The 24,909-nt window shown below is 37.0% G+C and overlaps 1 protein-coding gene across 1 annotated transcript in view; it reads left to right on the forward strand.

The window, feature by feature from the left end:
- MYO3B (myosin IIIB) overlaps positions 1–24,909 on the forward strand; it is a gene marked incomplete at its 5' end in the record, with an annotated part of 70,675 nt that overhangs the window by 20,995 nt on the left and 24,771 nt on the right. The window contains 13 exons of the mRNA XM_010087106.1: positions 3,710–3,806; positions 4,677–4,793; positions 5,655–5,759; positions 8,404–8,487; positions 9,163–9,365; positions 9,727–9,825; positions 10,426–10,540; positions 10,926–11,052; positions 11,190–11,400; positions 12,503–12,650; positions 12,885–13,038; positions 15,024–15,112; positions 16,627–16,756. Coding sequence (XP_010085408.1) covers positions 3,710–3,806; positions 4,677–4,793; positions 5,655–5,759; positions 8,404–8,487; positions 9,163–9,365; positions 9,727–9,825; positions 10,426–10,540; positions 10,926–11,052; positions 11,190–11,400; positions 12,503–12,650; positions 12,885–13,038; positions 15,024–15,112; positions 16,627–16,756 — 1,679 coding nt within the window. The remainder of the gene's footprint in view (positions 1–3,709; positions 3,807–4,676; positions 4,794–5,654; positions 5,760–8,403; positions 8,488–9,162; positions 9,366–9,726; positions 9,826–10,425; positions 10,541–10,925; positions 11,053–11,189; positions 11,401–12,502; positions 12,651–12,884; positions 13,039–15,023; positions 15,113–16,626; positions 16,757–24,909) is intronic.

Here is a 24,909-nt window from a genome sequence, read left to right on the forward strand (position 1 = left end):
ATAGCTGCAGCATTTATACTGTAATTAAGGCTGTGTCAGTGTTTCTATTACGACCTTGCTTCAGCAAATTGCTCCAGGCTGAAACTCGATGTACAGGAGCAAAATTCACTCTTTTCAATGCACAGGAGATAGGCCCTGTGTCTCTGTGTGGCAGTAACACACTCTCCGCTTTTTTTCTTTCTCATTGTGTTGAGTATTTTTATTGTAAATCTCAGTTTGGATGCAATTCATTTTAAAATTGGCAATAATATAAAGAGTAACAAGTGAGAAACAGTTTTTCCTATGTTGAGTCCTAGCAAAAAAATAAACAGTAAAGATAAACGTTTAACTGCACCAAGAGGCCAAGGTAAAGGCACTCATAAGAATGTTAGGGGTGCAGGGGAGAGAGATCAGAGAAGAAGCTTCCCAAGAAACATAAAAATCATTTATTTGTGCTGCTTTCTTCCTCAGGTTGGACCTGCCACCAAGATGTCTTTTCAACACAGAAATCTGTGTGGTCCATCTAACTTTTCTTTCCCCATCATCAGCTTGAGAGCAGAGTCATATGAGCACATAGCTATTTACAATGTGCTTCTACTACTATGGCTGGTGTCTAGTACAAAAAGAGGTTATTTTCTTTCAAAGTGTCTCTTCGCCGCAAGTAGAACAAATGAATGCTTCCCACCCTGTTCATGAAATTGTTCTCCCGAGGGAGAAATACTTCTTGCCTTTTGCTCCTCCTCCAAAATCCAAGAAAACTCTGTCCCTTCAGCTATTCCTGCCTGACATAAAGGGAAAGGGATGGTGCTTGGGATAGATCATTTTTCAACAGACAGTGCTCATCACCAGAGGTCTGGAGTGAATCTAATTCTGCTTTTCAGGTTTGATAAGGTTAGGTACCTTGAGTGACTGGCCCTTTACACCACTTCTTTTGTCAATGAAGAGACTACATCCTCCAGGGGATGATTCAGAACATTGCTGGAACCTCAAGGCAAATAACCTAGCACATTTTATTTTTCTTTTGCTTAGAATTTGTACATTTTATATGTCATCAGGAAGTAAGGGTAAATGAAAAAATGGCTGATAATTCTACTTTTTATGAAAAAATATACTGACAATTATTTCCGCAGTAAAGGGTGTTTCCTTTTGCTTTTTAAGATTAAACAAAAAATTTAGCAGTAGAGCGTATTTCTGATATAAAATTGTAGAAATAATTAAAGGTTACTGTCTGTATTCTTCCTTCCCACTCTGTCAATGTATCAGAAGGACATAGGGTCAGTAGAAAACTGATGAGGCCAGCAGGAGATTTGAAGCTAATGTGATGTTATGCTCCTAATATCCTCTTCCTAATCATGTACTTAGGAAAATGAGTTAAGCACAAGAAAATATATCCACAAAAGTATGTAAGTTTTACTTACGTTTGACTAAGACCTGTTTCCTTAGTTATTTATTTACATAGTGTTAAAAAAAACCCCACCCTTTCCAATAAAAAAAAAAAATAAAGATTCGTTTATCACTTAAGGAGAACAAACAGCAGGAGTTCAATACACAGTCAGATAACAGATTAGTTTACACAGCCATTCTGCAATTAGCGATGCTTAGGTTTGAATGTGTCCTCCCTCCCCCTGCTCCCTGCACCTCTGGTAGATACATCCGTGCTTGCAGCTTGTTGCAATTTAATATTTTGGCTCTGATGGTTTGCTCCAGGAAGAAAAAGCTTCACAGATTACTTATGTTATCTATAATGTCTGGCCATCGCTTTATTAGTTACATCTCCATGAATTAAAGCAATTGTTAAAATATTTGCTTCATTTGTAGACGGAGGGGTGCTCCTGTCTCTAAATGATTTACATTTTTTTCTCTGGGGAAGTAAGAGGTTGAATTCTGGTTTGAAACGGAAACAACAATTAGAAAAAACAGTAATACATTTGGCCACTTAGATGCATTCCTACCCCTCTGAGGATCTGGCTCATCAGCAAAGGTAATGTTCTTGAATATAGTGACTACTTGAAAAAAAAAGCCAAAAAGAACCCACAGCCCACCACCTAATCGAAGATCTGAAAACTGAAATTTTAATTTAATGTAATGGAACTTCGAATAAATTCACACAATCTCCATGCTGTCCACTCGAAATAATACCCACTGTAACAGTTTTTCTTTCATAGCTTCTTATTTGTGTTCTCTTTCTTTCATTTCTTCATATGTACAACATCAGGCAAACTACCATCTCTGGGAATGTAGGACGTAAAATGTAAGCGGGACTGTCAGCAAAGCCTGCTACGTTCCCCCTATTTTATTTCCTCGCTGACAGAACAGTTTGTGCAGTTTTATTTAGTTACAATTCAAATAAACCATTACAGAATAGTTTTCCAGAACTCATAGAGTAACCAAAAGTAAATAAGGAAAAGTAATAAAAATAGGCATAGAAAAATTGTCTTTAAATGTGATTCGCAGTTATCAGTGAAGCTGTACTCATAGCTGACACTCTTCTCCTTCCTCTTTGTTAGAGGCTTTCCATGCAATAATTCTTATGATGATATAATAGCTCTTGGAAATGAAAATGTTCTCTTTACTGAATGAAAGCTGACTAGGTTCAAATGTAAAGTGTACATAAAGGGCAAAAAAGCGAAAGCCTCAATGCTCATTTTTAAAACAAGATTTCATGGGCATATGAGGGTATGGTTAAAGAAAAAAAGACCTACTACGTCTTCATATTAACCTTCAACATCATAAATGAACAGTGTTTCCTGCCAAGTCACGGTGCCATTCTGTTGGTGCTTGATATAATATTTAGTGTTGTTTCAGGATCTGTGAGCATGTGATTCCTACTTTCTACATGGCAACCAATGCAGAAACAGTCTGTCAGGGACTGTCATTGAGGATCAATGCTAAATGTTACTCAGCAGGATGCAGACTGTATCTCAGTGGGTGTCCTCCTACTATGCTTTGATTATGTTTGTTGTAAAGAAAAGCCTCGTTGTGCTTACAGCATTCATATTTCACCCCCTCTGTGGAAGACATATTACAACCTCTTGATTTGTCCCTGTTTCAACAAGATGTGTTGTTTAAAAACATATACACAGCATTTTCAAAGATTCCTTCAGTGTAATCTGATTATAAAGGGGTTATGTGACAGTTTGTCTCTGCTGCTTATTGTGTGGCTTAAATCTCTGAGGACAAGCTGACTGAGCATCCATACAATTTAGAGTCTGATGGCAGCTGTGGTTCAAAAATGTTGTTTTGGGGCAGATCTAGGGTCATCTGAGGAGGCACTTTGTCCTACACCAAGGTAACAGAAGGATTTTATACTACTTACTGCTTCTTGTAACTTTGTTAGACAACAGTACTATAGGCTGTGTACGTGGGGGAAGATCTAATTAAACAGAGTGGTAGTTTATTAACTTAGAGCGAGAAGGCAAGAGAAAAGGAGAATTTTTTTTTATACTTGACTGTGTGAGTGGGGAGTAGTAAGCCTACAGATAAATCTTTATCTCTGAGCATTGATAAATAGATAGGGCTATATATTGTGAAAGAGAAAACAGATATTACACTGGACAGCAAGCTGACCTATTGCTTTTATGAAATTATATTTCAAGCAAAAATATGTATTTCAGAGAGCTTGTCTGTGTTTTCCACATGACAAAAATACCCGTGACTTCCCATTGCCTCTTAATGCTTGTTGTCTTTGATACATTTTTGTAACACTGGTGCTCTACTAACAAACTTCCAGGCATGAACGAATACATACTAGAAGACCTTACCATGTGGATGGAGCTGACAAGTACTCTGTAGATGACGATCTGGTAAATCTAGAAGTTCTAGATGAGGTACTGTACTGTCTGAGTAGCAGTTTCTGACAATTGTGCCTCGCATTTTGTCTGTTTCTGCTCTTTAGGCTTCTTTTAACAGAATGAGAGAGTTCCTTCTTGCAAGCTTTTGTCTCACCATGGAAAAGGAATTGTCACGTGACTGATCTGCTATCATCACTTCATTAATATTCTATATAGTGACATAAAAGCAGTAACAGTGAATCCTGTTATGTGGAAGAAATTAATTATGACTGATGCTAGTTTAAATTATTTTGTGAATTTCCTAAAATGTGAAGTTTAGTAATGAAAATCTAGATTTAAGTGATTTTTCCTAAAACCAATGAATTTATATAGAGTAATATGGTACAGCTTCTGAATAAAAAGAGATAAGACAATATCAGTTGCATATTTCACTGTATCACCTACATGTAGAGTATCTGTAAATTTTTGTTTTGGTGATCCTTAAACTGCATGCCAGCAAGAAAAAGACATAATACTAACTTGTGCTAGTGTCCTGTTTAAAACAGTCTCTTACTACCACTTAAAATTTAAACCTTGAAAAATTATTATCCTTGTTTCATGGCCAAGTAAAAAATTAAATGGAAATGGAAGTGCAGCAATAATTGCATGGCCATTTTCTCTTCAGAAGGTTTGCTTCTCAGGCTGGCATAAGTAAATATGTACTAATCTGGAAATAGGAGTTGCCATTTAACTTAGTTTTATGCCATTAGCAAGAATTTTGAAAATATTTGTTTGGTTTTGTGGTGTTGACATTTGACAAATAATTAGTAACACATTTCTTAATCAGTGTTCGCAGTATATTTACAAAAATCTTCCTAACTGGGAAAATACTGTTTAACTGTCAAATTTTTTTTGTAATCTTCTCAGGATACAATTATCCATCAGCTGAAGAAACGCTATGCTGACTTACAAATTTATACTTATGTTGGAGACATTTTAATAGCCTTAAACCCCTTCCAGAATCTCAGCATTTATTCTCCCCAGGTAAGTGAGACTCCAAGCTGTGGACAGTACTCTACGTTTTATGTTAACACCACTGGCTAAAATACCTAAGTGATGTTGGAAGCTAGGAGCATAGACTAAACCCCAGCTTTTTCTTCTTCCAGAAGAGTGTGGCTACAAATATTTATATATATTTATTTATTTTAAAATTTAGTCTCATTTGATTTCATTCCTTTCTGCTTGGTGGCTCAAATTCCACAGGAGGGGTGAAGGCCCCAGCCATGGCTATGCCTCTTGTCTGGCATTTAGGGCTTTCTTCTGGGAAACAGAAAGTGGTTATATGAACCTCCTCATGCTGAGGATGTTGCTTCTTGAAGAATTGCTCTGACTATTGGGTTATTACATGTCCTATGCCATCAGCTGTTGCTTAAAAGAAACAAGTGAATCAAATGCTCTAAAGATAGATGCAGCTTAATTCCCTGTAAATATGAAGCAAAGTGGAGCCCTAAACCTTAGTCTTCAGGGGTGCCTAAATCAGGGTTGTAGGTAGGAGGAGCCAGATTTCAGATTCACTGTTGTCTTTGAAGTTTCTTTTGTATAGGTTGAGTATATCTTTGGTTGCATGCATGTGTTTGAAATTCTGTTTGTGGTGATACAGTTTTCTTCACTGTCTTGTACGGGAAACGTCAGAGTGCATTTTAGGTATTGTAATTTGTATTCTGGAAGTTGGGCAGTGCCAAGAATTACCACCCTTCTTCCAGGTGATTCAGTGGAAATTCTGTGGTAAAACAGGCAACTACCTTCTGTTGAACAGGCAGAAGATAATTAAGAACAGAAGAGAGGATAGTGGCTATGTAGTTAAGTAGCGTATTTTGACTACTGTGTGTTCTTTTTAAAATGTAGTTCTCCAAGCTTTACCATGGTGTGAAGCGTTCATCAAATCCCCCTCACATATTTGCCTCCGCGGATGCTGCCTACCAAAGTATGGTTACATTCAGCAAAGATCAGGTAAGTATCTGTTCATTTTGGCTTAGATGTCTTGTTAATCGTACTGTCATTATACTACATGGCTATGGCTAATGTTCTGTTATGTTGTAGTTTGGGAAATTTTTTCTTCAAGCCCTTTATTCCTACATCAGGAAAACCAGAGTAGAAATCTAGTCAGGTTTGGGAATTCTGAAGAGGACACAGTGGCATAAAAGAGACATAAGATTATATGGTTACCTGACCAATATAGTTTCCTGGACACCCGTGAAGTCCTGACTGTTGACACCAGCTGCAGTGTTGCTTCACACTCTGATTCTAACCTGTCTTGCACTAGATATTGTAATAATTTACACCTCTGTAAAATAGGAGGGTCTCAATGCCATAGCAGACTAGCAGGGTTTGAACCATTTTTTTGTTGCATAAAGACACTATCAAGCAGTGGATAATCAATTCCTATAACTACAAGTCACAAAAAATAGGAACTATTAACTAATTTTTGTAGTAAAATATAAGGATAGGTCTAATATAAATGTAATAAGGACACAAATCCAATTATATAGCAATCATTTTAGTGAGGATGAAATACCATGCTGTAGAAGCTAGATTTCTTTTTATTGCATTCTTAAGATTGTAACTTTGTACTCTTTCTAATCTGATATGCTGTATGTGTGGAATATTGGGTGCTAATAATTATTTTTATTTATAAAATCCTACTGATTTTACCCTGCACATCACACAATAATTCATAGAAGATGTTTTTTTAAAATCACAAAAGTAGAATAAAATAATAAAAAACCCCCTACAATCAGAAAATACCGCGCAAAGAAGATAAATAAAAGGGACGTTGAATATAAAGGAGTTCTACTGAATATGTGAAAGTACACTGGCCTGAGAGATGGCTAGTACTTCTGTAATGGCTTATATGCTCTTTGATGGGGGCATTAAAGAAAGCAAGTACTCATGTAGAACAAGTTATGTGACAACTTGTTATCTGGGAAACAAAAAATAGTTATGACATCAGCCAGTCAGGCTAACTTTGAACATCTTCAATATTACATATTTCGTACCCATTTAGGAAGTAATTTGGATTTACATCTAAATCAGTTTCCTATTTTCTGTTTGCAAAGGATTACAGGAGTATGTTTGTCTCCGTTACCTGGCCAGTGTTATGTTGGTTCTTCAGGTAAAGGTGCATTAGATACACACTGTAGCCAGATCAAAAATGTATTGATCCTGTTTATTTTATCCATTGAGCTTTCCCTTGTATTTTCCCGTGAAGCCTGAAAATTGACTCCAGGTCTAACATTTCTCCTGAAGCTAAAGTCGAGTTCTGGCCAATTCTACAAGTGTTTTATGAGTTATACAGGAACTTGGTCTTTAACTTTATGAACTGTTGTACGTGACTTCTCTAGTCACACTGAGACAATTAAGTTAGGTATCATAACCCTGTAAATCTATCTGTTTCCAAGAAGAACAAAAATACCCATCAAGAAGCAAATAAATGAGCTGCAAATGTCATATTGTACACATTAGAGTCAATCCCTGCACCTGCTGTCAGGCACTACAAGACACCACCAGAGAACGGCTACATCCTTCAGACCTTTTCACAAAGCTCCATTCTATATGAAGTGTCATTGCATCAAGTATTTTAGGACCTTGTGTCTTCTCCCAGCCAAGAATCTTGTATGTTCACAGTGTGGTGCAAATAATTTTCAGTTGTTTGCATAGAAACACACGAATCTGTGCAACAGCTCAGTGTTAATATTTTAAGTATGCTAGTTGATACTGTACCTTAAGTAGACTAGTTTTTGTACTGGTGATCTCTAGAACACATGAGAAATTGGGAAAATAATAAATGCTGTTAGAGTTCTTACTTGCTTCAGTGTTCAGGCGTGAACTGGCCTTCAAGATGTACTGGCCTTCTACTTCCGTCTCATCCATGAAGCATAACAGCAGAGAGGATTTATACCATTCTAGCTAATCCCTGAGTCTGGAAACCATTTGGAGAGCCTATAAAATGCCATGTGTTAAGGTCTGCTGACTCAGGAAGAAGATAGAGTTGTTCTTCCAGAATCATCCAACGAGCAAATGCATGTTTGCCTGAAATGCTTAGATGCTAGTTTGCTGTTCTAGCTCGAATATCACCATCACCTAGAGAATAACCTCTCTACACAGCAGCAATTATTTAAGAGTATTTTTAAAGCCAGGAGCAGACTTTTGGTCAGTGTATTAAATACAGCTGTACCCTGTGCTTCATGTTAGTTCATATGAAATAAATGCAGTGAGCTCAGATACACTGTTGAATTACGTGACATCAAATGAACTGGCAATTTTCCAAGTTTTAAGTGTTTGAAACAAGCCACAATGTGCATAGCGTGTGTTAGCCTGTAGACGTGGTCACTCATTTATGTGTCTTAGCCCTTAGAAATTCAGTTGCTGCTTCATATGTATGCACACTGCTATCAGGCATCGCAAAATGTGTTTTAATAATCTAGGGAATAAATTATTATACAGAGCCTTTGCTGATCTTTCCTTTCAGAATGGAGTTGACCCTAAAAGTATTTAGTAGTCTTGGTACTAAACATTAAATAACAGATAGGAGCAGTAATATCTGAAATTGACCAGGTGGTGAGCTGTGCACTTGTGTTTTGTTTTGTGTGTTCAGTGCATTATCATCAGTGGGGAAAGTGGTGCTGGAAAGACAGAAAGTGCCCACCTGATCGTCCAACACTTGACCTTCTTGGGAAAGGTATTGCTTCGCCAATCATTTAAAACTATGAACAAATCCTCCCAACCCCATTCCCAATTTCCACTTTATTTCATCCTTAATACTTAAAGCTGTTCATGTGAATTGTCCCACTTGACTTAGGGACAGAGTAATCCTGCATGTGAGAGTATTGAATTAAGATAGTAGAGTATGACCCACACCAAGCCATTCAATTTTTTTTTTTAAAGAGAATGCATCAGATCCCAAGTGTTCAGTGTCCGTAGTTATCTCAGTGTTTATCACATATACCGTTGTTCATTTATACAATAAAGAATGACAGATCTTGCTGGCTCTGATCTTAGAAGCTCTTACATATTTAAATGTTGTGAGCAGTGCTATTAGTGCAAAATGATGGGAAAATCAAGTGCATAAGGTTAACTTTAAGTAGATATGTTTAGTTTTTGGTGGTTTTAGTCCTCTAATTATATGACACCTCAGAGGCAGAAAAATTGCAGAGAAAGAAGAATCCCCACTACGCGTAGGGGACTTCCTCATTAATTTGTAGGCCCTGTTGTTGTATAAGTAGGAAGACTAATGCAGTATTTAAGTGCATACAAGCATGAGAAAGGGATGCTATGCTTCTGAAGCCAGAAGTGGACTGTGGGTAAGCAACATATGCTTTTAATGACCTTTCTGATCTATATCTGTTCTGTCAAGGCCAATAACCGTGCTTTGCGTGAGAAAATTCTTCAGGTGAATCCTCTGGTTGAAGCATTTGGGAATGCCTGCACTGCCATCAATGACAACTCAAGTCGCTTTGGAAAATATCTGGAAATGATGTTTACACCTACGGGAGCTGTAATGGGGGCAAAGATTTCTGAATATCTCCTTGAAAAATCAAGGGTCATAAAACAGGCTGTGTAGGTATATTAATTGTCTGTCCTTTCACATTTATATAATGTTTGGATTCTGTTTAATTCTCAGGAATGCTTAATTTTAAATGCTTTAATGTCTCCAGCTAAAGCAGTGATCCTTTGTACAATGCTATGACAACAATAGTCACGTTCTTTTGGAGTGGAAGCCAGAGCTGCTCCATTCTTTGGAGAAACATCGCAGTTGGTTGGGTGTTCTGTGTCTCACAGTTGTTGATCCTACACCACTAAAACACGTGGGAGATTTGCTACCTACTTCAGCTCATGATAAGAACTTCTACTTTTACATTGTACAAGATGCCACAAGAATAAACCTGTCTGCTTTAAAACGATACTTTTCTTTTTCCAGGGGAGAGAAAAATTTCCATATATTTTATTATATTTATGCTGGCCTTTATCATCAGAAGAAGCTTTCTGAATATAGACTTCCTGATAAAAAGCCTCCTAGGTAACTATCACTCACTTGTTTTAACTGCTTGTTGTAATTAGCTATTGATCAGCTCTTGCTTTCAGTATGATGCCTTAAAATCTCTCTTAATCCTTCTCCATCCCTTAAGGATCTTTTTTAATCCTCCCAAGCAAAGAACAGGATGGACCATAAGGCATTACATTATTTGTATTTGTTTGAGAACTCAGATTATTTAAAGAGGAGGAGCAAGGATCGAGATTATTATGTAGATATTCTGTCATACTTTCAAATCAGGACAATCACCTTATGATTTCTTACTGTAATGCCTCAGTAAGAACCCAGAATATGCTTTGGAGTTGTGGTTTTTGACTGGTATTTGTACTTTGGGTGCATCTGACCTTTGCTGGGTGAGGGGATATGTGTGAAATGTTGGTAATATTATAATAGATATTAACAAAGAATAAGCGAAAGTTAGTGCAAGAGAAAGAGAAACTTCTTATTCATTAGCACCGAAGTATGTAATTGGAAGATATTGAAATAAATGGTCTTTCCAATGTGCTGAGGTATGTTGCATTGAACAATGGAGGTTATGCTGGTGTATCTGCTAGTATGGTGCTTTCTTTCTCCCATTCTATTTAGATATATTGATAATGAAACTGGAAGAGTAATGCATGATATTGTTACTAAAGATTCCTATGGAAGACAATTTGAAGCGATTCAGCATTGCTTTAGAATTATAGGATTCACTGACGAGGTAAGAGATCCAATTGCTAAACCATTAATGACCGTTGTAAAAGCCACCTCCATTGCTGCCTGTGCACAGGCTGCCATTTGGTTTTATGGATACACACCTGTGCCACAGAATCTCTCCTATGGCAGAAGTGAACTGTGAAAGCGTAACCACACGCTAGAAGCCAGGACCAGCCTGAGGTCTCGGTACTCAGGCAAGTCCAGTCACAATTCTGTATCACACTGTTTTCTGTGTCAATAGGAGCTTACTTGAATTTGTAGAAGTTGGACTCAGAGCAAGCTGCAAGCTTTAATAGCCATTCTAGTGCCAACTTTTTTCTTTCATAGCCTAAATACGATCTGTATATCTAATTGGATTCCTTAAAACTGCTTCTGGTCATTTTTTACAGGAAGTGTACTCAGTGTACAGAATTCTGACTGGAATCTTAAATACTGGAAATATTGAGTTTGCTGCCATTTCTTCACAACACCAAACAGATAAAAGTGAGGTTCCGAACCCAGAAGCCTTAGATAATGGTAAATAAATTTTAACATTGTCAGTTCTGTAAATGACTGCGTTTGTGAGAATCTCTAACTCATGGTAACAGCTGGGCAATGCTGGTGATTTCCACTGCATAATCGCAGTCATGTATTTTTTTTTCACTGTCTTTTAGCTGCTGCACTACTAAGTATTGGGTCAGAAGAACTTCAAGAGGCCCTAACCTCCCACTGTGTTGTAACACGAGGGGAGACTATTATCCGAACAAACACTGTGGACAAAGCAGCTGACGTGCGAGATGCCATGTCTAAAGCACTTTATGGCCGGCTCTTCAGCTGGATCGTAAATCGTATTAATACGTTGCTTCAGCCAGATAAAAATATATGGCAAGTTACACATCACTGAATCTTGTGTGTTTACTGTGCATATGTCTTTGATGGGTTCATCCATTTGTATATTTTTGATTTTGCAGAAAGGGTGCTGTGTTTATTTTGGCTAAGGCTTCAAAATGGCTTTCATGCTGTGATACTGAATTCTGTTTCCAGGACATTAACCTCAACATTTTCGAAGAGCTGAGTGGAATTTAGCTACTGAAGTCAATGGAAATTGAGTCGTTAAAGTGCTGTACAATTCTTTAAAAAGATGCTTCCTATGTAGTGAACATTAAAATCATACCAAAAGCTGGTAAATAATTGGAGTACACTGAAAAACCTCAGTATCTATTCACAATCCTTACAGTCCTTCTGCTTTTGTAAGCTAATAGTAAAATACAGACCTGAGATTATGCTGTTACTTGAGATGTAAATAATGATTTTTTTATTTTTCATAATTACAGAAACATTCACATTGTGCATCCTTATGATTTCATTGTCAGGTACTGATCTGGCTGCTTTGGTCTTTTCAAGCAGCTGTAGAGATTTTTAGAAACAAGAGGACTCCTTGGGTGATGTGAAAATTCCTCTGATCTGAGATCTGTACCTGGCACTTCACTGTATCATATAGACACGTCCTCATCCATACTTGCAGTTCTAGTGGTGACTGTGGTGTGAGTATGCCTGCGCTAGCACACAGGCTCTTCACAGTCCAGCTTGTAGCAGCAGCAGACTTGGTAATTACCCTTCTGACTGAATATAGCAAAAACATACTATTAAAGCTTGACACCTTTTGTCTACCTAGAGGAGCAGACAATAGATTTTATTTGGGATCTGCTTGTTGAAACCATTTGTTTTAAAATGACTGATGTCTGTAACTATGTACCTATGATTCTCCTGCCTTCTTCATGGAAATTTGCAAGAAGCAAGTGGAAAACAAAGGTGTTTAACGATGCTGAACAAATGCACAGGTTGTCTTAGGTTCAGGCACTTTTTCTCCCTTTTTTTTTTTTTTTTGCAGCAGATTGAATCAATTATGCAATCTTAGTTACTATGTTTATTTTTATTTTAACTTGATGTTGCCCGTGATGAATTTTGTTTGTATTTTCACATGCAGCAATGCTGAAAATGGGATGAATGTTGGGATACTAGACATATTCGGATTTGAGAACTTTGCAAGAAATTCCTTTGAACAGCTGTGCATAAATATTGCTAATGAACAGATCCAGTTTTATTTCAATCAACATATCTTTGCACTTGAGCAGGTAAATTCAACTCTGATGAGATCTAGTTGAATCAGCCATCCTGAACCATAGATCATATTCAGGAGTACATTTTAGATTATAAAATGAATATGTGATTTAAATGCAAGATAATGACACCTTTCAGTTGAAGTTTTGTAAATAATGTTGTTGGGGCCTATAGAGTGTTTCTGTGCATCCTAATGATGATGTTGCTTTTACTGGTTCAATATTAAAACTGTGCTGCTGACGTTGTAGATGGAATATCAGAGTGAGGGAATTGATGCTACTACAGTGGAGTATGAGGACAACCGTCCACTTCTAGATATGTTCCTTCAGAAGCCCATGGGTCTCCTGTCTCTACTAGATGAAGAAAGTAGATTTCCTCAGGCAACAGACCTAACTTTAGTTGGTATGTGCAAACAAAAATTCTGGGAAATAACAAATATATTTTGAGAGGGCAGAATGACATCTGTACTCAAGTTTTACTGTCCTAGTTGTCCTGCTGAGGCTGTGCCATTTCATTTGACAGTTTAAGTATATTTTTCATTGTGCTTCCTCATTTTTCTCTGCTTACGTGTTTTCTGTTCTTTTTGTATTGCCGAAGTTGTCTTATGTATCAGATGTCAAGGTCTTATTTTCTCTCCAGTGTTACAAGGAAGTAACCTGTATCTTGCCCCTGTATGTGAGGTACATCAAGCAGCGTTTATTTCCATTTACCGAAGGGAAGGCTGAGACATAGTAGAATCTTGTGTCTAGGACCACCCTGTGAGCAGCATTAGTGCTGAGTGTAAAATTTAGATCTCCCAGGCTCCTAGGCTCCATGTTTATCCAATTAGAAAATGCTGCTTCACTCCAGATTATCTCATCATAAATAGGAAGTGTGTGTTATTTCTGGTGTACCATCTGGATGAATATTTCCCTTCCTTCATGCCTATTTTACAAATATTTTAACAAATCTTGGTGCCAGCTTTAAAACACGCGGTGCATGCCACGTTTAAAACTGTTGTCTTGCTTTTATTTACTAGAGCTACATTTTTCACTGTGATATGAGTTCTAGTTCCTTCAATGGAATGTGCAGCAGAGACTCACAAACTGTTAGAGAAAAATAACAGCTGCCTGTTAAACTGCACGATGTATGTACAGGATTTTTCACTTCTGCTAGGCCGAGTTGAAACTTGAATTTAGGTCACAGATAGAATGAATGCTATGGTTTCATTCCAGTCCTTATTTGTGTACTGAAGCTGTGTGCCTCCCTGTGGGTCCTATAAATCAGTTAATACTGAATATTGAGCTTACACTTTCACAGAGGCACTTTCCTTGGTCCAGTGCCAATCAGTCTTACTGCTGATCTGTACACAGCACAGCAGGATCCCTCCAGGAGGCAGCAAGGTGTTGCCCTCTCCTCTCTGGCACAGACAATCATTAATGCCACCACCTTCCCCCCCACCCCCCAAAATTCCAGACTTAGTTCTTTTTGCTTTAAATACAAGCTTGATTAAACGTTAATAGAAAGAAAAACCTGACACAAAATGTTAATGGGTTCTAACATCAGAAAAATGATTTTGCTAAAATTTTCTGACTACACAACATGGCAGAGAACTTTATGCATTGATTTTGGCCTCAGGTCTCTAGTTGCTTGTTCAGATAAAGAAATAGAATATTTAACCTCAGTATGTTATATAACCATAAGTTTTACAATGTCAGCACTATTTTCATTACAAAATATTAAAGAACATACAGCATATCACAGGGCATAAAGGACATTTTTCTTAGAAAGTGGTGGGTTTTTTTTGTCAAGTCTTTAGAGGTAGTCATGGGAAACAGAAAGCCTCTTTAGAAGAGATTTTAGATAGAAACCTCTTTTTGTGTAGAAGTGTAAAGGTCAATGAGAGATGGTCTCATCCTGTAGACATTAACTTATCCTTAAAACATCATGCACAAAGCTAAAGGAACGGGGAAAGGAAGACAGGGAAAGTACAAATAATGGGCATTTAAGCAAGCGAGATATATGCACAGCTTTGAATGTACATAGTTGAAATAAACCCACCCCAAACCCTATATAAACATATAAGCAAATTCACAGCAAAATATAAGTTGTCACACCTTCTCATTGGCCCCTCTTATTTGATAGTTTTCCGTGCACAGAACTGTGCACAAACCATGGGATTCGAAAGACAATCTTACTGGGATAGTTTAAAATGACATGTTCCATTTAGAAGTGGCAGCTTGGAAGAAAGCACAGAGAATCTGGTACACAGCTATTTCTGAGCAATCTGACAGTGTATGTGTTCATAGTAGTTCTGGCTTCTTGAACAGCAAACTGTCCCTAATTAGGATGAAGATTTTACTTGTCACTCTAAGTTACTTATGTCAATGTGTCTTCTCAATGTCTAGATAAATTTGAAGATAACTTACGATGCAAATACTTTTGGAGACCAAAGGGAGTAGAACTGTCGTTTGGTATTCAGCACTATGCTGGAAAGGTAAGGTCATGATTTTTATTTAGTTTGAATAACAGTGGTATGGTCATTATTTGTTTTATCCAAAGTTTCTGCTTTATTATTTTTTTTTCTCAATTTAAGAGACAAAATGATAACATTTACTTAAATCTAGAATCTATGATAAAATTTTCATATGCAGTTGTCCATTTTAGAACCCATTCTTAGGTCTCTCACAAATTGTGTAGATAGTGACCACCTTTTATTCTGAAAGAAATCTGGCACCAGAAACACCATTACTACAATCATTTCAAAGGAGCAACTCTCTCGAGCCAGAACAGGCTATGCCATTGTTAGCATTGTGTGAATGCCACAGTTGTTCTGTGCATGAGTGTATATAAGTATACTGATAAAATGCAATGTAAAACAGTATCTGTAATAGAACTTTCTCCTATAGAGAGCATTGGAAAGACTGGAGCTACCTAGCACAGATGTTTTCTTGTACTCCGTAGCACCTAACTTCTTTTGTTCTCAGCAGGTCACGTATTATTTTATATGGGGAATAACAGTCCAGTTGTTTCACAAAATATGAACTTTGCTTGTGGTTTCAGGTCCAAATCTTTGTTTATAAACAAAATCAAAATGAAATAGCCATGTTCTATATAGTTATGAATGAAGTCTCATTTCTGGCTCATTATAAGACTCCAAAATTATAAGATATGTTCTAGCAAACTTTGTCCAGCTTTCTGGATTGTTAAGAATAACTAAAATTTCACATAGGTTTAGTGAATTCTTTGTACCCAAATGGCCAAGTTATAAAAACACTACTGGCCAGTTCTCTGTTGCAGAACATTCAGTTTCTGTGTAAACTAATTGACTCCAGTGGAATCAGGCTAGAGGACAATATTGCTAGTGATAATAAAACAGGTCTAAAAATTACTGCAATTAAAAAAATAAGTAAAAAGTTAAGCAAAAATAACTGATTCTTATATGAATACAAGTAGCCAGGCACTAATTTCTAATAAAAACGGTTAAAATAATTGAAATAGATTAATGTTTTGTTTTCCTACTACTATTTTTGAAGCAGTGAGAAGCCTATTTTAATGTTCCTAGATGTGTAACTTACTCCTGTTTCTCCAACATGTCTGGTTATAGATCACAAGTTTGGTGCAGACAACAGTAGATGATGACCACCTGAGAACCATTTCTTATTCCACATGTAAACAGTCAACTTAAGCTTTAATGAGTTATCTCACTTACATTGCATCATGCATACCATGGGTTGACATTACAAAGCATAATACAATGTGATTTAAGCCGTTTGACCCAATTCGATGTGGAATGACATGCTGTGAATATGGGTGCTGTTTATAGCCTGTTGACATTCTGAAGACACTGCTGTATTGTACAGTTTTAAGACCTTTGTAAATAATTCATTGGCTTGTCAGAGTCAAACTAACTGGTTTACTTCGTCATCTTGACTGCTCATATTTTAAAGAACATAGTAGTTTTTGGGTAACCCTTTTTGGCAACTTTTCTGATGCTGTTTCCCATGCTAGGTATTGTATGATGCCTGTACATTCCTTGAGAAGAACAGAGACACTCTTCCTCCTGACGTAGTGGTGGTGTTGCGAACTTCAGAGAACAAACTTCTTCAGCAGCTGTTCTCTAGCCCGTTAACAAAAACAGGTATTTTCTGCACAGTTTTGCTAACACTGCAACTGCTTCAGCTATCTGCTCCTCTAAAACTCTAGTTGTTTCTGGAAAAAAAATTCTTATTCTTTTTCAGCTCAGCTGTTTAAAGTTTCCTAGATATCTAAAATATTATGATAATATTTTTTAAAAAATATGTGGACACAATTTCTTCTAAAAAACCCAGGCAGCAAGATTCATTCCTCACTCCAGAGAAAGAGAGATTATCTGACATGTAGGGCGAGAACTCAGTCTCCGAGCAGGCTGAGAATATGGGAGTTTCTTAGTTCTTAGTCCTTTACTAAGATAATTTCTCAGTTGATAGATGCTTGTGTACCATGTCTTACAGTTCATAAACCGTGTAATGTAGATCAAATTGTTTTGGAGGTAATGTCCATCTATTAAATGCATTGATGCAATATAAAAAGTTTCTTACAAATTATAAAAAGATGTGTACTAATCTGCTCAAATTAATTAATTCAGTTGATTTAAGCTTGTTGACACTGACTTACATGAAATTGCACAGATCTATAGCTAAATAAAACAGCAAGATGAAGTTTGATTACTCCATGGATAGATGCCAGAATACGAGTAACTTATACAAATGATACTTCTGCAGTATACAGGCAAACAAGCCAACAAATGTACACACCTTTCAATACTTTCTACATTTTTTAAAGTGTCTTCTCATAATGGGTAAGAAAAAAATGTAATACTAAGTAATAATCTAAATATGATGGATTGTATTAGATTGCAAAATTCTTGTGATCTGATATGACATATTCAAATGAGGTTGTTTTATTTTTAGGTAGAAATAAGTGTACATGCATTAGGTAGTGCTGTGTAGGCTTATTGTATATGGGCTGTAGATGCAGTTCTGTGCCTGTGCAGCAGCTCTGTCTGGGATTTCTGGAACCTCAGTAGCCTAGTCATGGCCTCTGGTGATGCCTTTAACCTTTCTTGAGATTTTTATGTAGAAAAAGAACATCTGGAGAAAAACATACTGGAGCCTTATTTGCACATGTAAAGCTGACAGCAAAATATCTGTTTACATTTTACATAGGATAGATGCCTGTTACAATGTCTCTGTTCTTTTCCTGTAATTAGAAGGCTCTGGATTATCCTTCTTCAAATTATGCTTTTTAGAAGTTCCTGAGAGGTAAGGATCTAATAAGGAATCTGCTTCTCTTTTCAGCTATGACAAGCTTAGATGGAGGGGGATATAGTTTAACATGGAATAGAATTGGTTTGTGCCCAAGTATGGAACAAAGAATCTGTGTGTCTACTTGTGACATTTGAGTCCATGTTAAACTGGTAAAAGAGATTCTTTTACTCATGCTGGATGGATCAAGCAAAGTGAAAAAGAGAGCTCACGTCTGGTCAAATGTGCCTCCACAGCCCTCTTCACTGGCCATTTTATACCTTGGAGCCATTGTCAGAATGAAACAGATTAGGTGCTTTGTCCCTGTTAACAGTCCCAATTAATGTAAATACTATACTTTTGATTTTATTGCTATTTTTAAACCAGAATGCTGATGCTTTCATGCAATGTCATCTTCCTTTTGCTCTTTAGAGGTACTTTCAGTGGCAGCAGCACTGAACTTGGGTATTTTGCCCAAGATGCATAAAAGATTCAGTAAGAAGATACTTCTCATTGCAGTAATGTATAGTTACCATGTTGGTCTGTTTCCACTTTTTCATTTTATCTCTTACATTCCTTCCTTGTTTCCTATTTACATGAATTGTGTGCTTTCTGCCTCCTGTTGTAGACCATTTACTTTCCATGAAGAGCACACAGCAAGTTTAGTGTTGTCTGTATTTCTCTCAAGTTGGTACAGGACATCCTGTTAAAAAAATTATTATGCATATGCTCCTGTGTGTGGTGTTACGAGAATAGCTTAAAACCCTTATGTCATTTTTATTTTTTTAAAGTCTGTGATTTTGCTCTATTTTTTCCAGCTGTCTAATATAATTGGCACTCACATCCTGTGTTGGGGCCTCTGTGTTCTAAAATCAGATTGTTGCCAGGTTTAGTTTTGGCAGCTTGCAAGATAAATGAAAGGTTTGGCTGAGAACAGAAGGTATCACTGGCAATGCTGCTTAATCTCTGCTCAGTGAAGAAAGATAATGCTATTCTCTTAACTTTCTACAAAGAGGCTTTTGTAAACAAAAGAATAGTGACTGTGTAAATGTCCCATCCTACTCTGTCCTTGCCTCTTAGCCCTCTTCCCTCCACTCAGCACGTGCTTCATTCCTAAAGCAAACCAGAAAAAATACAGATTAAGATTCATAATCTTGATACAATTTTCTCCAGTTTTTCGTAGATTACTGACTGATGTTAAAGTTAATAATTTACATGGAAGCCATATTGCATCTCTCCAGGTAACCCTGACTTGAAATGAGCCTTCTGCCAGTATCTCTGGTGTTTTGTTTGAAGATGTGTGACAGCACATTCTCACATCTGCTTGCAACTAGCTCTGGAATTTGCAGTGTAGGTGGTTTTCGCCAAGCAGCAATTTCCAATATCTCTAATGGTCACTAGGTGGTGCTATCCCAGAAGCAAGAGGGAATTTGAGACTGGTAACATGGGTCTGACAGTTACTGAAAATGTAGTTCTTAAATACCAGTAAGAACAAAAAGATGCCTTTCCCACCCTGAGAAGATCCTCTGTTTGAAGTATATTTATAATGACTGTCATGTCTTCTGCTGTCAAAAATTGAGCAGCAGCAAGAAAATAAATATTAAAAAGTCTAAATTCTTTTACTAATTTAAGATCGTGCTAATCCCTGTAATTTATCAAATATACTTATCCCCTCTTAACAAATGCTTCTGTTTCACAGCAGCAGACCGTGTAGTTGAAAGGGCCAGAAATTAACAGCAGGACATTAAATATACATTTGTAAGAGTAATTTATAGTTAAGAGAATGCACAATTACTGATATGAGACACCAGAACTTAAATATTCTGGCACTTATTTTGTAGTGTGTACCACATGTTTTGTCATCTTTCAGTGGAAACTTAGGCACATTTGGCACGTGTTAGAATCTGTTTGCACTTTCTAGAGACCTTTAACCTCAAAACTGAATGAACATATTCTGGTTTAACCTACCAATTCTCCCAATTGCTTCCATATTTGTCACTTTTTTCTACATACACAGCTTCTTGTGCTGAGAATTCTGTATATTCTGAAATTAAAATGGAATTTATTCCAAATGCAAGAGAGAAGTAGAGCATTAAAAAAAAAAAAATGAGTTGCCACTACTCCAGTTGAGTATGTGTATTCCCATTCAGATATAATATGCATTCCTGTTTGTCTCTAGTTTTAGTTTATCAGTGTTGCAGCTAAAGCATCAGAGAGAAAAGGAACTGTGATGTAGAAAATAGAGTCCCCTTGTAAGAGAAGAGCGCTATAACCAGAAAAACTAAGGAGAGCCTTGGTACATTCTGTAGTGGTATCAGTGAGGAGTCAAACCATTTGACTCACTGTCCTGATATTCAAGAATTTTTGCAGCATCACCTTTAAGGGGTGGTACTATCAGACTACTTAGGCAAAGTACCACTGGGGCTTTTTGAGACTGCAGCTCCCTCTTCCACTTTTCTTCTATCTTACCTTATATTTCCCAGCTGACCAGGTTATGCTGGTGGGACAGGGAGATGTGCCAGAGGGCCTTCATCTTCTCAGAAAAGCTGCAGCACAACATGATTTTCTACTCTTGAAACACAACCTCTGCAGACTTTTTCCCCTTCTATGACTCACAGATCTTTAGAGATTTTGTCAGGGTTTCTCTGCTCTGCCTTAGGTCCTTGCTGGAGAGAGGGGGGAGGGTTGCCACCTGGAGGGAGGGAAGGGGAAGTTCTCCAGCCTTCCCACTGCCAGAGCAGAGATGGGAGGCAACACCCCTGTCCTAGCTCTGAGGATCTGTAGGGTCTGGGCTTGGCTGCGTAGAATAAATACAGAGCTGAGTACCGTTGCTCCTACAGCATTGTCGTGTCTCATAATCTTGGTAGCATTGGGTATTGCTTACACATTCAGACTGATATAGTATTAATGTATCGTCCATTGCTAATAAACAGTCCTTGTTCATGGTGCCTAGATATTTGAGCATAATCTGGCAAAGAGAACTGGGATTAAAATTTTCACAACCTTCACTGAAGAGTTAGGAGAGTGATGTTTTAACAAGGGAAATTTTTTGTCCAAAATAGGAGGAAAATAGATTTTTTTCAAAAACAAATTAATTACAGTTAGGCTGCCTAAAGGTCATTTCCTTTCCTCAGTATTGACTTTTAGTCTGTGTTCTTTGTGCCTTTGAGTTGCCAGCCCTGCTTACAGCCCTCAGACACAAAGTAATTATAAATGATGTATGTTTCATATTTTAAAACAAGCAAAAAACCTCCAAACAACTAACAGACCATGTGCTTAGAGAGAATGTGAAAAAAATGTTTCAGGCTTTCTTTATGTGCACTAAAGACCACAAGAACTAGGGCCTTTTGCAAAATCATTTGAAGTAACTGCTTTTCACTGTTCATTGGTGACAAGAGTACTATCTCAATATTAATTTCTCTGTAACTTTGATAGCAGCTGCTTCCTCATGAAGAGTCAGAAACTGAGGGAAACAAATGGATTTTCTTGCATTTGGGTCTCATGAACAGATACTACTGGGCATAGAGTGAAACCTGGCCAGCTGAAATCGTATTTGTTTTGCCATTGTTTTCAGTGGAACCATGATTTGACCTGTCATGTTTGTCACTGTGCACTCCAATTGAGTACAAGCCCTTCCTCTTCTGATAAGTAGTGGCAGGTCTCGGCTTGGTATGTGTCATACTTATGCACTGAAATATAGCATGTTTCCATTCAGGCTTAGCGGATTTTTTCTTTTAATTTCACACATCACAATAGAGCAAAAGACTCAAATACATTTAATTTTACTAATTTATTCTACAATAAAATCTTTTTACAATAGTACTTTTGTGTTAGTATTTTCACCTCTAAGAGATAACTGCAGGCACTCTAAATCAAATGGATCAGAAACAAAGCCATTGTAATTATAATCTCTCTACTTACAGATGAATCAGAGTTTGTATTTTGTAAGAATTTGAGTCAAGTTAATGGAAGCTATATATTTTCACTCAGGACACAGAGGCTTTCCTACTTCTAACTGGTCCATATGTTAAAAGCATATAAAAGTTAATCGGTTTTGCTTTGCTGCCAGTGTGTTGTGTGCAAAGAAGGGCTTTAAACTACAGCTGTGCAACGTAACAATTGTGAACTTTACTGGGTTGCAGATGTGGGACATCAGTAAACTAAATTAAATGTAGCTTAACTGACTTTGAGTGTGTTGGATTACTTTTTATTTAGTTTTTCAGTTGAGCATTTTACAGTTCAGCATTTCTTTTTCTTCATATCCTAGGGTTTTGTATCACAGGACAAATGCAGAACACAGATACTCACAAGACTTGCTAGCAGTAGGATCCATAACATGCCCTAAAATAGGCCTAAAAATGGAATTCATCTAGAAACAGAACCATCTATCACATCAAAGTTAAGGTCTCAGTCCTGATAAAGTTTTATATAAGACATAACAATTATTTACTGTTGATAATAACTCCCTATAAACAAAGAGTGTCAGTGAATCTCTGGAACTGCACATGGCAGTAAGAGCAACAGCTGAGAAGGGTCAAGTTAGATTTATCACATTTACGTTTTGGTAAAGGGTGTTACCCAAACAGAAGTCCACTGTTTTTAATAAGAGACTTCAGATTATTTTGTCCTGGAAATGGGCAAAGGGCATAGATTTTTTTTGCCTCCAAGTGCTTGCGAATTGAATGGAAGAAAAGGACAAGTGGGCGAGTTTAAGAACAGATCTTGATGAGCTTACTGATTTGATAGGCTATTCTCTGTAGAACAAATCGAGAATAATTTTTATTTGCCTTTCTCTCAGAAGAGAGGAGGTATCTTTTCAATTTTCATATTTCTAGCCTAACTTCTCAATTCTGTAATGAACATTATCTCAAAGTAGTGAACAATAATCTTAATCTTAATCTCATTGTATACTAATTAAATTCAAAATGTGTTGATATTGAGGAAGCAAAAGATGCATTACACAGAAGATGTTATTGTTTTTAATATTAACTAGTAGACTGTTGAATCTCACTGTGCAGCATATACAGAATTTAAATAGAGAAATATTTAGAGAACATTATGCAGTAGTTGTTTTAATGAGTACTAGGCAGTTTCTACAGGCAATAACTGCTATAAGGTCAAACTGTGTCAAAGATGCTCAGTATGTCACGGGAAGCATTCAGTAACTCTCAAGATCAAATCCTAGAAGAGCAATTATTTTTAAATTTACTAGAGAGTTTCTAGAGCAGATAAATTTGTTGAATATTCAGATAACCTTGCTGGTTTGAATATCCATAATGTTTTTTAGTGTGTCCTTTACAACTAACATGCTTGTATTTCCCACTCTTTCAAAATAATTGAATTAGGGGTTAATATAACAGATGAATGTAGTTGGTGGAAAACAAACCACTGAATCTGTGCTGGATTTTATGTGTTTGTTTCAGAGTATTTCATTCTGAGTGTGCTGTATAACTATGACTTTGTGCTTTTATCCATTTTCTTTATTCCTTCACCCTACAACAAAATGTAAAGGTCAGTACTTTACTAAACCAGCATTATCTTTTCTCTTATTGTTTGACTTTGTCTTACTTATTCTAGCCTAACTTGGCTTGACGTAGGAGAGCTTATAACTGAAGTGCCTGGACAGCAGGTTATGGTGTTTATCAAGGACAGAAAAAGCATTTGTGGGTGTTTGTATGAGTGGGTATTTGTTACATTAAGTGTGGAGATACAAATGTAAATGAGAATGTTTTGAGTTACACAAAAATAACCAATTTTCTGCTATCTAACCTTCATTTGAGAAGCTTTTGAGACTTGATTAAATTAGTAGTCGACATCATTAATGCCTGGATTTCAAAAACAGGTAGGCCTGGGACTTTAATAAAGTTCTGTAACCATGTTTCATCCTAAATTAAGACTTCTAAAAGACAGCTCTTCTCTTGAAGTGTAAAAACCTGGTTTTGACACCATTTTTATCCTGTCTAGCTTAGGGTCTTAACCACGGAGAAGACTGATAGTCATAGTGAAGTCAGATAAAATGTTCCTCCATTCCATTCCATGTCCTTTCAGTGACATCTTTATACCTGTATTTTTACCACTGAATTCATTGGGAATCTTCACTGGCTTTAGCCAGATTTTGATCAGACTGTGTATGTATGGAGCAACTTCAGCAGCAGGCCCCAAGTGATGGCATATATACCATAAAATGTTTTATACATTGTATGGAGAGGAAACATACTCTGGAAATACAAACAGTGGGCTGGAAATCACAGTTCTTGACTTCTCCTGGCTTTCCTGTTTATTCACTGTTCTTGTAGAAAATTGTTTTGGCCTTTGGTTAAACTGAGTATTATGAAACTAGATTAGTGTTTGAGAACAGTCCTGAGATTGTCAGAGACAAGATGCTGAGGTAAACTACTAGAATGCTTGCTGTTGGTTAATATTGATGACGGACTATAGATAAAATACTGAGATAACTACCATGTTCTTCATAATCAAACTTTTCTAGATAAAGCATATATGATTTGGGGGAGAAAAACATCTTACATAACATGCAAGAGAAATGGTGTCAATTACATGAATCAATGAGGGAGATCAAAGCTGAATCAGCATGTGTGGTAACAATGCTTTCAAGCTGTATATGTTTAGAAGTATTCTTCCACATAACTGGAAGAAGAAGTAAACTTCTTGTCTGTCCTGAATAGAGGTAATTAGAATAAGGGGGTTTTGACTAATGCTGAAAAGTAACGGAGAATTCTTCAGCCATGAAGCATTCACGCAAAATACACCTCTGTAGTTTTCTTGTAATCTTGGTTACGGATGTGGTACAGCAACCAGGGCAATCTGCTGGGCCAACAGAAAACCTCATGTTGATGGTGAGGCACTTTGCCAATGACATAGACTGCAGCACTCTGTGCTGTCTGCTGTTCCCCAGAGATTTCAAGGTTGTTGTCCTGAGCAGATTACATACAACAGCATCAAATCATACACTACCAAAGATGTGGATGGAAGTTGCTAAGGACCATAGCTG

The sequence above is a fragment of the Pterocles gutturalis genome, unplaced genomic scaffold (genome assembly GCF_000699245.1).
Source record: "Pterocles gutturalis isolate BGI_N339 unplaced genomic scaffold, ASM69924v1 scaffold12541, whole genome shotgun sequence".
Classification (NCBI taxonomy): Eukaryota; Metazoa; Chordata; class Aves; order Pterocliformes; family Pteroclidae; genus Pterocles; species Pterocles gutturalis.